Source organism: Hemicordylus capensis, chromosome 2 (genome assembly GCF_027244095.1).
Source record: "Hemicordylus capensis ecotype Gifberg chromosome 2, rHemCap1.1.pri, whole genome shotgun sequence".
Lineage (NCBI taxonomy): Eukaryota > Metazoa > Chordata > Lepidosauria > Squamata > Cordylidae > Hemicordylus > Hemicordylus capensis.
Genome location: NC_069658.1, coordinates 149,965,930 through 149,979,369, shown reverse-complemented (window position 1 = coordinate 149,979,369; position 13,440 = coordinate 149,965,930). Strand labels below are relative to the sequence as shown.

General features: G+C 44.2%; 1 protein-coding gene across 1 annotated transcript; it reads right to left on the bottom strand.

Annotated features, from left to right (window-relative positions):
• Positions 1-555: 555 nt before the first annotated feature.
• Positions 556-12,039, bottom strand: SPINK2 (serine peptidase inhibitor Kazal type 2). Its single transcript, XM_053293109.1, has 6 exons — positions 12,024-12,039; positions 11,150-11,230; positions 8,538-8,882; positions 7,994-8,034; positions 2,791-2,903; positions 556-850 (listed from the first exon to the last, which is right to left on the bottom strand). Exons 1-6 carry the CDS (start codon positions 12,037-12,039, stop codon positions 802-804), a joined length of 645 nt encoding a protein of 214 aa, XP_053149084.1. The 3' UTR covers positions 556-801.
• Positions 12,040-13,440: the final 1,401 nt, after the last annotated feature.

Sequence of the window (13,440 nt, the reverse complement as noted above, 5' to 3'; positions counted from 1 at the left end):
TCCAAAAATCTATCAACAATGGCAGATTTGTTAAAAGGGAAAGGATAACCAGAGTCCTACAGGTAAATTATATCCCTGTTTGAAGACCTGTTAACATCTGTTCTGTGGGCTGGACTCCACATGGGCTGGAGTGCTTGGGGGACAGTCCAGTACCATCAAGCCTCAGACCAGAAGAAAGTGGGCTACAGAGTCACCTAGTTCTTCCTCCTTAGGCTGTCCTCTGAGCCCCCTGGAGATTCCCTCTTTGGCCTTGCCCTTGCTTCCTTTCACTGCCAATACAGAGCCATATTAGCTGCACATGCTCTTTTCCCTGACCCTGCATCCTCATGAGACCACACATTCTCATAAGTGTGGATAGCATCTGCTACCCAGGAAGTGCTGGTGGCATTCCCAAGTGTCTTCTTGCCCCCCTAGGAATTCACCAATATCCCCGCCTCTTCTCTCTAGTGTTAAAGCGATCATGCAATGGGTTCACTGTGTGCAGAGCTCCACACGTTTTAGACAACTAAATGCTGAAATCACAGTGACTAGGAACACAGAAGAACAGCAATAGAGTGAGAGTTTCTAAATCTGTAGTTTATGCTTATACTCCAAAGCAATAAAGACCCAGTATACACAGTGAGCAAGCCATATTAAGCCACACACCTCGTCTTGCAGTAAAACAGCTGTATTCGTCAAATTCAGAAGTTGGGGCAAGAGCAAAAGGACTTGTTTCAGTTCTAGCTATTTGGAAAATGCATTTAAAGTTTGGTTTCCACTTCTCCGCAGGCAAGCTATGTACTCTATTCCTTGAAGCTAGTCTCATGAGCATGAACTCTTTTCGGAAATTTGGATATTAAGCTGCTGTTCTCTGTAAAGAGAATGAAAAGGGGGATGATAGATTATTAGTCCCATCTCAGAACAGAACGTATCCCCCCACCCCACCCCAAGAAGAGGGAAGAGGGACTCCCTCTTCATGTGTGACCTCAATAATCTACCCTCTTTATTGCAGAAAATATACCATGCAGTAGTAGGGCTGTTATGGGTCCGATTATCTTGTTTAAGAACAAGAGTATGTTGCTATGAGACTGAAAAAAACAAAGACAGATAATCCTAAGAAAATAAAACAGAAAGACAGAACATCTTAAGTGCAGCAGAGGTGGCATGAAGCCACCATCCTACAGCAGAGTCAAGTACTTATTCAGTACTGAAGATCACACTGGGAGGTTCTTCACATGAGAAGTGTGAAGAGCTTAAAAGGGGGCTTGCAGGGAGAGTGGGTTTGACCAAACAATATATAATATATATTTATTTATAAATGCACTATGCTCAAGTTGATTTGCAACCCAGAAGGTCTGAGAACCGTGAAGCATGTGCTACGCTTTTTAGTTTTATTTCTTTAGAAATGCATTATATGTCCAAGCTGGTTGGACATGTCCCAAAACCTCACTCACACTATAGGTCATCAATCAGTATGATTCTGTAATGATATGAAATGTTAAGGAGGCCCCACACTTGCTGATTCACCCCCAGCCCCGTACCTGCCCAGGGATGGCCCTGGCCATAGGAGAGTGGAAGAAGGACTGTGCCCTTGCAGAGACTGCAGTGTACTTCTGGCGAAGGCTTCTGCAGCCAAGTGAGGGCAGAGGGGGATGGGAGAACTATTTTAGCTTCTCTCCCCCTTCCTGCAAAAGCCCCGTTTTCTGCCAGGAACATGTCCTGAGGGCTGCGTGACCCTCAAGGACATATTCCTATAAGCAAAAGATGACGTTTAGAGGAAAGGGGGAAAAGCAAAAGATCACTTTCCTATCTCCCTAGCTCAGCTGCTGAACTAGACTTTGCAGCAAATGCACTTCAGCCTTTCTGCAGGGCCGAAGCCCTTCTTCTCTTCTCCCAAGGCTGCACTGTGGGCTAGTGATTACATTTGTTCAGTGGCAGCTTTAAGGAGAGGCAAAGTAGGCACTTGCCTACAGCAGCAAAATTTGAGGAGCGGCAAGTTTTGCTGCTCCTCAAATTGTGCCACCCCTCTCTGGGGGCAGGGGAGGCAGCAGCAAGGGTGTGTGTGTGTGGGGGAAGAAGTCTCCCCCTTTTTCTTCTAAAAACCACCACTGTGGAGTGGGATGGGGCAGAGAAGGCTGCACAACTGCAACTGTGGGGAGGGGAAAGTTCCCCCTTTTATCTTTAAAGCAACGCCGCTGCATGGCAGGGCAATGAGAGCTCCTTCCAGCTCCCCCGCTCCCTCCCAAATGACTGCATACCCCCATCTGTAGTCCATTACGGGCCTTTCTCTCACACATGTAGAGAAAGGTCCAAAATGGGCTGCATACGGGGGTGCGTGCGTGTGTCCAAAATGCTTTAAAAGTGATTGCTTTTAAAGTTCCACCTGCAGTGTGGGGCTTGACTTGCCTGTGTCATATGGAGTGCCGAACACCTTTCTGCAGCACACCTGCTCAGTTTATGCTGCACTGTGGTCTGGATCGTGCATATTGACTGGTGCACAGTTCATGGGTAAATTCTGCTACTCTGAAGATGGGCACTGAAGCAGATCGATCGCCATTTGGCCCCTTTCAACTCTATGATCCCAAAATCTCCTGAAGCATGTGTGACTTTTTATATGTCTGAAACCTCTCAGGTTGGATAATATTGGAGGGAAGATACGAGAATAAAAGCTTTGCTAATTTGATCAAGTATGAAAATGTTTAATTAACATTTTACTAAGAGCTTCAAAAATGTGAACAGAAAGCCGGCCCTGAGATTTGTAAAGCCAATACTACCTCAGAGAAAGGATAAGATCAATTCGTTTTAGGTTACCTGTTTGACTCACAAAGCGAACACTCATTTGCATATGTTTTTCCATCAGTCCCACAAACTGGATTAAAGTTTCTTGGGCATCCAGGCAACGAAGCGTACATTTCACACTGGGGCTGTGAAAGAAACAGATTTCCTAACATCCACACAAGACTGTATTTTTAGAAATATTAATTCAGATTAACATCTCTTCAAAAGCCATAATTCAACCAATCCCACACAACCAATGCTCCCACATCTACCAAGTTTCATAAATACATACACACCAAGGACCGATTTGCACCACTATAAACTAACATGCTGAAAACATATGTTGAATGGATCTGGGTGAAGCAGCACATAAGGTTATCCTCTGTTGGGTTCACTTGTGTTTGCAACTCAGCCGACATGTTTTCAGATCTCTGCTCATATTTGGCAGTTTGCCATGATACAGTCATTGCAAGCTAAACTGCACACCAAGCATATGGCGTAGGAATTATATAATTAATTAACCCCTGTAAACATTCTGGAGCGTCAAGGCAGTTATTATATACACTGGGTGAGCTTGGGCAGCAGACACTCTCTCTCTGTTTACCTGACTCACTTTGCACAGATAAAATGGGGGCAACCCTGATATATGCAGAAACCCTGAGCAACTAGGAGACGAGCGGGATACAAAAGCAATTTAAGCATTCTTTCTTCCGAACATTTGTACAGTGGCTACTGAACTCCCCTTGTTGCAAGAATATGGGAGAGTCTACATCATTTTGCATGTTGATTACTTCTTCATTACTCACTACTTCACATGCACACACATACCTTGAAAAGCACAATTTTGTTCAAATCAGTACAGCGCAGTCTTGCAAATAAGTCTATGAAACTGACTAACCCAGGGTTTCTTAACCTTGGGCCCCCAGATGTTGTTGGACTACAACTCCTATCATCCTCAGCCACAAAGGCCATGTCTGGGGGTGATGGGAGTTGTAGTCCAACAACATCTGGGGGCCCAAGGTTAAGAAACCCTGGACTAGCCTACAAACTATTTTACTAATTCACTTGCCATCATATAAGCATGTTAGGCAGTTGTGGCAGAAGAGACCAGAAAGGAAGCAAGGTCAACAGATGTTATAAACAGTTTAAGAGGATTTCTAGATGGCAAGTTGCAGCAATTTCATTGCTACTTTTTATGGCCAATGTTGCTGCTTGTTATACATGCCATCCAATCTGAATAGCCCTCCAATCAGTGAGAAAATTAGTTCCCAAAAAAACCTAGCATTGAATGCACGAGTGCATTCCTTACAGTTTATACCTTAGTATATGCAGCAGCAGCAGCAACAAAGATTTATATACCGCTTTTCAAAAGTGTCCGGAGTGGTTTACATAGAGAAATAATAAATAAAAATAAGATAAGATGGCTCCCTGTCCCCAAAAAGCTCACAATCTAAAAAGAAACAGAAGATAGACACCAGCACCAGTCACTGGAGGTACTGTGCTGGGGGTGGATAGGGTCAGCTGCTCTCCCCCCTACTAAATAAAAGGTGCCTCTTTGCCCAGTTAGCAGGGTTTTTTACAAATTTTCCATGGGATTTGACAGGAAGGGAAGGTGTGGCGATTACCTTTGTGGTGGCGAATGGAGGAGGAGAGGGGAGCAGTGGCCATTTCCTCCAGTCTCTGGAGATATTCCTTCACACACCCCTTTCCCTCCTCTCAGCCATTACTCTTCTGGTAACAGTAACTTTCTTTTTTAAGAAGAGTGCTCCCATTTCTACTGACTGAAGTCAATGAAGCGGCAAAGTGATCAACTGCTAACTGATGAGCGGCTAGGGGAAGCAGCAAAAGTAGCATCATGAGAACAAGGAAAATTCTGTTTGGGATCCAGATGGAAGTGAGGGTCCTATCAGCAAAGTGAAGAAGACGTACAATGGCACTCTCACAGCTGCAGGTGTAGCAGAAGCGCCATGGATGGAAGATGTAAAGGACAGCACAAGTTCACTTTCCGCAGGAGCGGCTCATCCTAACAAACCAAATGAGACATAGCTCCCTTCACTCTGTCTGCTCCTCTCTCCCTTATCCCACCCCGCCCGCACATTAAGGCAGCTGCACCTTAATGTGCAGGTGCCTTAAAGAAAATGCACGGTAAACATAAAAAAGCCCTGATTTATGTGCACAGCTTGCATTCACATCTGATAGGAGTGTGAGAGAACACTGATTCTCCTACAAAGAAAGTATCTCATCTAAAAATGCCCTAAATGAGCCAAACACATTTTGGGTATAATAAAACCCTTCTTCTGGAGCAAGCAAGCATGAAATCATCCATATGGACAGTGGCTGACATCCTGACTAAATTACTCAATGGAAGTTGTATTGAGGTTAGTCTTTTAGAGTAACTTCTGAGTAGTACTATTAAGTCACTTAATCTAGATGTCAGCCAATGTTTCACAATCAAAGCTTTAAAATATGAAAATATTCTAATACTTGTATGAAACCAAATATTACTGATTAAGTCACTAATATTTAAAGATGTTTGACTGGAAGCGTGGATTTCTACTCAGTGTTATGGTATTTTTAGCTGCTGTTTTTAATATGCTTCATTATTATTCTACATATTTTACTATTTTAATATTGTAAAGTTGCCCGAGAGCTCTGTTGAGCCTTGGAACATAGTAGACATGTTAATGCAATAAATAAGCTTCTACTTTATTGGACTTGATTGACATTACGCTAGTTAGTTTCATATACTTAATTTATTCAAGGTCAAAAGGAATTTTTAAAAAATCATATTAGATGAAGTCATATATATTTAACCCAGTTTGAATATTTTTAGTTCTTACCATTTAGCTCTTTGCCATATATCTGTATGAAGACTGGGCCTTTGTCAGAAAACTAATGTTCACACTATAGCATTGAAGTGGTTTCCATTTTTAAAATGCACCTAGTTCTCTCAGGCACATAAGCTCCGACAAAGATTCAATATATAAAAATAAAGCACTTAATCATGTAGTTGAGACAATCCAAATTTATATTTTGACTCAGGTTTAACTAGAAGGTAAAGCAAATTTCTGACTAAGCACAAATGAATTAGACAAACATGGAATGAAGAATTGTGATAAATATTTGGTTTAAAGACACCTTATGAAATTACTAGCAAGTCAGCTACCATTTATCCCAGGTAATTATGGTGTTGGATTCAAGTAAGACTATTAAGAAGAGCAGATTAACTCCTTAATAAAATGCAGAGGTGTCTAAGCCCTTAATATAGCCACCTCTTGTGGCTTTTTGATGGATTTAGAGAAGAAGGGTGTGTCAGTATTCTGGAAATCCTTCATTGTGCTCTTCACCAGCCCTCTCTTTCATCTGAATTCCTCACCATACGAGTCTGGCTGTCAGAATGTGAAATCAGTTTTTCTTGTGCATTAAACCTGAGCGATTGCTGAAAGTCAAAATGCCAATCTCAAAATGCCATCCTTTCCAACTCATGCTTTTGTCTCAATCAAGTTTTCTACAGTTAAGATGTGTGCCCAGTTAAGGAAAAAAGAAATAAGGGCTGGGAGTCCAAACCTACACCTAGCACTGCTATAGATATAGTTTGACAAGATAAATTGCAGCCAGGGCTTACTTAGCCTTGGTACTTATTTCCATAGCTATCGTACAGAGGCACTTTTGTCTACATTTTCTCCTTTACATCAGTAACCAGGCTGAAGAGGAGAATGACTCTGAGCATATGCAAACTGCCTTTTCTTTCCTAAAAGAATAAATGATCCATAGTCCCAACATTTTTACCATTAGGGGCAGAACTTTCAGCTGAGAGAGGGAAGAACTTCTAGAAAGATTTGAGCCTGCAAAATATCTGTGGATTGTTAATATTTAAGGAAGTCCAGTCCATAATGGTACATATGCTAGTAAACTCTAGGTTTAACTATTGTAAAGCACTCTACGTGGGGCTGCCTTTTTACGTAGTTTGGAAACTACAATTGGTATAGAATGCAATAGCAAGATTGGTCTCTGGGTTTACCGGAAGGGACCATATAAGAGCAATTTTGAAAGAACTGCACTGGATGCCAATATGTTTTTGAACGAAATACAAAGTGCTGATTATTACCTATAAAGCCTCAATAGCTTGGGTCCAGGGTACTTAAGAGAGCACCTTCTCTGTTGCGAACCCTGTCGCCTATTAAGATCTGGAGAGGTCTGATTATGGCTGCTGCTGACTCGCTTGGTGGTGATTCGGGACCGGACCGGACCTTCTCTGTGGCTGCCCCAGGGCTTTGGAATGCACTCCCTGCTGAAATAAGAGCAGCTTCTTCTCTGTTTGCTTTTATGAGGACTCTGGAGATGTACCTGTTTTCCCATGCTTTTAATTGAAATCTAAATTTTAATGTATTTTTATTTATTGAAATTTTATGTTTTAATTTGTACACCGCCTTGAGATTTCTATATCAGGCAGTATAGAAATACAACAAATAAATAAAGTATATTGTATGGAATTATTCTATTTGTGCTGTTAGAGGAGTCATGCCCTCAAGTGAAATCGCAATGGATAAAATAGATTATGTGCGGCTTTCAATCACAGCCAATTCACCATTTTGTTAAGTTTATTCACTACATCCTTTGTTAATGGGACAACTTGAGTTGCCTTCAGTCTTGCATCTCTTTGAAACAGTGGTGCCAGAACAGGGAAACATTTACTAACCAAGACCTATGTTAGACAGACTTGTGATTACACTAAGGTTGCAGTAAATCTCTTGATCCAATTAATTACACTCTGGTAGCTGGAAGGTGCCCAAAATCACACTTTAAAATAACCCTATTTAAGTTGCTGCACCTCTCATTTTACAAATTAATACTAGAAGGTAGGAGTTTGGTAGCAGGCCATTTTTCAGCCCACCCCACCCCGCACTCCCACTTCAGAAGCGAGATGGGTGGTGACCCAGGATAAGTATTTATTAGTTCCTTGTGATGTCCTGACTGTGCAGTACTCTCCTGGTACCAAGTCCGTTATTATCTTTTCAACACCAGGTGAAGATTTTTAATATGTTTAGCCTTTTCTTATCTTTAAGTTCTCCAAAAGACATCTGTTTTAACTAAGTCTGGTACTAATGCACTTTGCTTAGCCACTTTCCAAGAGACCTTTAGCTGAGAAGCAGGATAAGAAATGTTTCAAATAAATAAAGATATTGAACTTGTCACCACCTCACTTTTCTCCCTCACTCCCCACCCCTAAACTCACCGCAGTGGTGCTTTCCCCAGGAGGTAGCATCAGCAGGAGTCCTGGGAAGGGGGGAAAGGAACCACAGGTTATCAGGCAACACAGTTTTTAATACAACCTGGATTGTATAATCTAGTTTTTATACAGTTTTATACAATCAGTTTTTATACAGTCTGGATAGACCATACAGCCTCTCCCCCCACTCCCCATCCCCACCTTCATTTCCCAGACACTGCTGTGGGGTTGCCAGCCAACCTTTCCTGGTTACTAACAAGGAAAAGTTCAGCCTGGATTGCTCCTGTGCCTCCTCCGGTCTGCAAAGGGGAGCAGCTGACCGCATCACCCCCGCTCCTGGTGATGTCTGAGGATCAATTGGCTCTTAAAGGCACCGAAACAGGGGCCGGTTGAAAAGTTGGCAACCCATCACTGGTTACCCTGGCAACGCCTCCATTCACCCTCTCTCCCTCCCTGTCTAACCTAATGCTAGGCTATTCCGCCGGTTGGTTGCAGGGGGGTGGAGAGAGACTAAGATCTAGGAGGAGGAAGGGAGCTCAGAGGCCAGCACCTGTCATCGTCCACAGCAGCAGGAGGACCAACCGTCTCATCATAGGGGCGGAGAAGGCGGAAAGGATGCTGCCCACCGGGGGTGTTCCGTGCGGCCAGTTATAGCTCGCGCGACGGGCCAGTAAGGAAGGCCCGGCCCCGCCTCGTGCTTCTCTCCCACCCGCAACTCCTGCCGCGCCCACGTGATCGCTCAAGAGCCCCTGACCGCGGACGTGCCAAAGCTGCCGCTGGGCAGAGAACAGGCGAAACCAATCGGCGCTTGACTGCGGAGGGAGCGGGGTGGCGCGCGGGTGGCACTCGCAGTGCCGAGTGGTTCGAGGCGCTTCGACGCCCCCTGCCGATAGCGCTCAAATCCTATGGGGATTGTTCTCTCTCTCTCTTTCCCCACCCCTTGAATCAGATCAGGTCGGATGTGGATCGGATCTGACTTTTTAAAGCGTGCACACGCCTATTGGACTTTAGTCTGCCTGCGCCTAAAAGAGAATGAATGGAGCTGAACACACTCTTCTTCCAGGGGCTTAGTCTGGGACTTTGGTTCTTGTTGCTATTTTCTTCCATCCTCGCGGCCGCCGCACGCCCTCTCCAAATCCTACCTCGCCCGCCGCAAGCCCTGTCCAATGTTGTAAATGATTTTAATTGTAGAAGCAAGTTTGGGGCGGTATAAAAATATGTTGAATAAAACAAATAAACAAACCACCGGCGATCAAACTTCCCAAGTGTCCTATATCAACGCGCCTTTCATTTCAGACCAAAGGAGAGGAGGCTCAAACTTCTGTGCGGGAGGAAGTCTGTGAATATCAAAGCGTTTTAGTTTAAATGTATAGAAACATGTATAGAATAGAAGCTATAAATGTATAGAAACGGATCGCGCCCCAATTTACTCTAGTTCCTCCTTCCGAGTTTCATCGGCTCCTCCTGCGTGCGTGTGAAAATTTCTCAGCCCGGTTTGCGGCATGCTGAAGGCAGCTGTGCCCCACAAAAGTAGTCCATCATCATCGCCTGCTTGGCTTGCCCACCCACACGTGCCTGTGTCACACGGCTTCGTCAAATCGTCCTACAATGCACAACCTGAAACTAACCTGGCTGAATAGCGTGAAAGCAGCTCTCTCTCATTTACAAAGGCTCCCCTGTCTGGTCCCCGCTACTGATGACTTTTACTGGCCAGAGAGGTGGCCAGCTTAATAGGGCTATATCGAAGCCTTCATTAGGCTTGGCGCATAAACGTTCTCTCTCCCAAAGGCACTCAAGCGAAAAAGAAACAAGGGAAGATTAGCAACAGCCACTGGAAAGGACGCTTTGTTGGGCTGAACAGGGTCAGTTATTTATATACTGCTTTTCAACAGAAAACGGCAGTATATAGATATAAACAATTTCAGCAGAGGTTTACATAGATATAAACAATCAATCAATCAATCAGTCAAATAAATAAATAAATATAGGCTCCTAAATAAATAGGCTCCCTGTCCCCAAAGGGCTCCCAGTCTAAGAAACATAAGACAGACACCAGCAGCAGCCACGGGAGAGATGCTGTGCTGGGGCTGGATCGGGCCAGTTGCTCTCCCCCTGCTAAATAAAGCATATCACCACTTTAAAAAGGTGCCTCTTTGCTCAGTTAGCCGGGGAACATAGTCCGTCTTTGTCCAGCTGTTAGGGGGTCATGTCACCAAGGGTAGGGAGCAGATTTAGACCTCCACACAATGGTATTTAGGTGAAGTAAAGGTAAAGTGTGCCATCAAGTCGGGTTTGACTCCTGGCACCCACAGCCCTGTGGTTGTCTTTGGTACAATACAGGAGGGGTTTACCATTGCCTCCTCCTGTGCAGTCAGTATGACATGATGCCTTTCAGCATCTTCCTATATTGCTGCTGCCCAATATAGGTGTTTCCCATAGTCTGGGAAACAGACTATGTTTGTTGAAACACTGGTATGTTTCCCAGACTATGTTTCCCATAGTCTGGGAAACATACCAGTGGGGATTTCAACCGGCAACTTCTGGCTAGATAATCAAGTCATTTCCCTGCTGCTTTAGGTGCACCCCTTTAATCTTTTCCACAAAAGTGAGTGGTTACCATCAGTGTTCCCTCTAACAGAGATTCACAGGTGTTGACTACAACTCCCATAATCCCCAAGCAAAAGCCATTGCAGCTGGGGATTCTGGGAGTTGTAGTCAACAACATCTGGGAATCACTGTTTGAGGGAACACTGGTTACTATGCACTGCCATGGAGAGAAATAAACGCTGCACTTGATGACATGGTTGCAGTGAACTCAACCCCTGACCGGCTGGCTGCCCTCACTGACAGCTATCTTTGGTGTATTTATTTATTTAGCAAATGTATTGACCCCCTGACTCAAGGTGGTTTACATAAATTAAAACATAGACAAGAGAAGAAGGGAGAAGGAAAAGGGGGAGAAAGGAAAAGAAAAGAAGAAAAAGAACCCCACCACACACCTGACACACATTAAAAAGTAAAAGCCTGGCAAAATAGATAGGTTTCCAGGAGCTTCTTAAAGGACAGAAGGGAGTTGGCATTAGGAATCTCAGGAGGCAGAGTGTTCCATAAAAAGGGGGCTACAACACAGAAAGCCCTCCCACGAGCCCGGGCCCCACGTACCTCTCCTGGGCCCAAAACTCTGAGAAGGTCCACCTGAGACGACCTCATAGGGTGGGTTGAAGTTGGATGGGAGAGCTGGTCCTGAAGGTACACAGGCATCATACCCTGAAGGGTTTTATAGGTGATAACTAGCGCCTTGAATTGGACCAGGAAGCGAGCTGGCAGCCAATGCAGCGACCTCAGTGAAGGTGAAACATGATCATATTTTTTCCTGCCCATAAGCAGCTGGGCTGTGGCATTTTGAGCCAGCTGAAGCTTCCAAGTCATCTTCAAAGGTAACCCCAGGTAGAGTGCATTGCAGTAGTCCAACTGAGAGATGACGAGGGCATGAGTTACGGTTGCCAGGGCCTGCCGGCCGAGGTAAGGCCACAGTTGGTGCACCAGACGAAGCTGGGCAAAGGCTCCCCTGCCCACAGCTTCCATGTGTTGTTCCAGCAGGAGCTGTGAGTCCAGGATGACGCCCAAATTGTGAGCCTGCTCTTTCAAGGGGATAACTTGAAACTGGAACCTGGCCAGATCAAGAACTGAACAAGAGCAACTCTGTCTTGGAGGGATTAAGCCTGAGCTTGTTTTGGCCCATCCAAACCCTTACAGCCTCCAGGGTATGCAACATGTCCCTCTGCACACAAAGATAGATTGCATACTCAGGGGTCCCACACAATATGCAAGGCCCCACTCTGCACACTTCTGATGTGCATTTTGCCATCAAAAAGTTTGAAAAAATACTTAGGATTTATTTAGTACATATCCAGAGTTCAAGTTATTTCACTCTTGGTAATTCTTAACAGCCTTGTGAAGTAGACAGACGACAGGTCACATTATTATTTCCATATTGCCAATCAAATGGCACCGGGAAAGGGTTAACACACCTCACCACAGCCCCAGTCCATGCTGAGAACATAAGAACAGCCCTGCTGGATCAGGCTCAAGGCCCATCTAGTCCAGCATCCTGTTTCGCACAGTGGCCCACCAGATGCCGCTGGAAGCCACAGGCAGGAGTTGAGGGTGTGCCCTCTCTCCTGCCATTGCTCCCCTGCAACTGGTACTCAGAGGCACACCCTTGAGGCTGGAGGTGGCCCACAGCCCTCTGACTAGTAGCCATTGATAGACCTCTCCTCCATGAAGTCATCCAAACCCCTCTTAAAGCCATCCAGGTTGTTGGCTGTCACCACATCCTGTGGCAGAGAGTTCCACAAGTGGATCATGCGTTGTGTGAAAGGCAGAGAGTTCCACAAGTGGATCACGCGTTGTGTGAAAGGCAGAGAGTTCCACAAGTGGATCACGCATTGTGTGAAAGGCATGGCTATTGCTGTCTATTAAAGCAAATCAGAAATGTCAGGAAATCCAATCACAGATTTCTTGCCCTCTCTTGTAAAGAGCATGGAAAAGGTGAAAAAAAAGGAATTAGTGTTCATTGAATATAAACTATTATTAAAAGGGCATGCAAGAATTGGTTGTTTCTGGCATATACTTACAACTAACATGAACCACGGAAAAGAACTCAGAATCCCCAAGGATCTGAAAATCTTAGTTAAAAAGCAGTGTCAATTCAGGTTTCATTTCGTATTTAAACACATTGTCTTGGGGTGGCGGGGAGGGAGGAAGGTAGGTAGAAATGCCATTTCTGATAGTCTGATATATACACATTGTAGTTTCAGAGCACTAGCATGAAGGTTAGCTTGTATTGAGTTCCAGCTCTTATCTATGTGTTAAAATGGTCAAGGATGTTAATTGTCCACCTTCCAATAAGTCATTCATCCCCGAGGACAACAAAGACTCTTTGTGGAAAAGCCATCAGGGAATGCCTTTCAGACATTTTACTTCTTTGAGCCTTTAATCCTTTGGTTTCAGTAGACAGAATTCCCAGTCCTGAATAAGGGCATTTTTGTGTCTCTTTAAATAGAAATAATTTACATCAAAAAATGGGGCACTGCATAATTGAACATGACATGGGGGCAGAATATACATGAGAAATAACTAAATATATATTAATTCCATATTAGTTTAATTCAAATAAAGTCAAGGAACAAAAAGAGGCACAATCCAGCAAACATTAAGCACTTTGAAGCCCTATGGATATCAACAGGAGAAATAAGTACATGCTTAAGGCTACAACTATATGTCTCTTTGGAGGAAGTCCCACTGAACTCAGTGGGACTTAATTCAGAGCTGCCTACCTCTTTTGACAAAATACATGGGACTTTAAATTAACTTTTACTGGATTTGTGCCCTGTGTTTCTTTGATCATTTCAGTTTGTATGGTTATTAAAATGGGTCATATTTGCTCTTGA

Bases quoted from the DNA above. Each gene is read 5' to 3' on its own strand.
- SPINK2 (XM_053293109.1), bottom strand. The intron at 8,035-8,537 runs GTGCTGGCCTCT...CCCCCTTCCCAG, and splicing joins GCTGCTGTGGACGATGACAG to GACTCCTGCTGATGCTACCT. The intron at 851-2,790 runs GTAACCTAAAAC...TTCTCTTTACAG, and splicing joins TCGCTTTGTGAGTCAAACAG to AGAACAGCAGCTTAATATCC.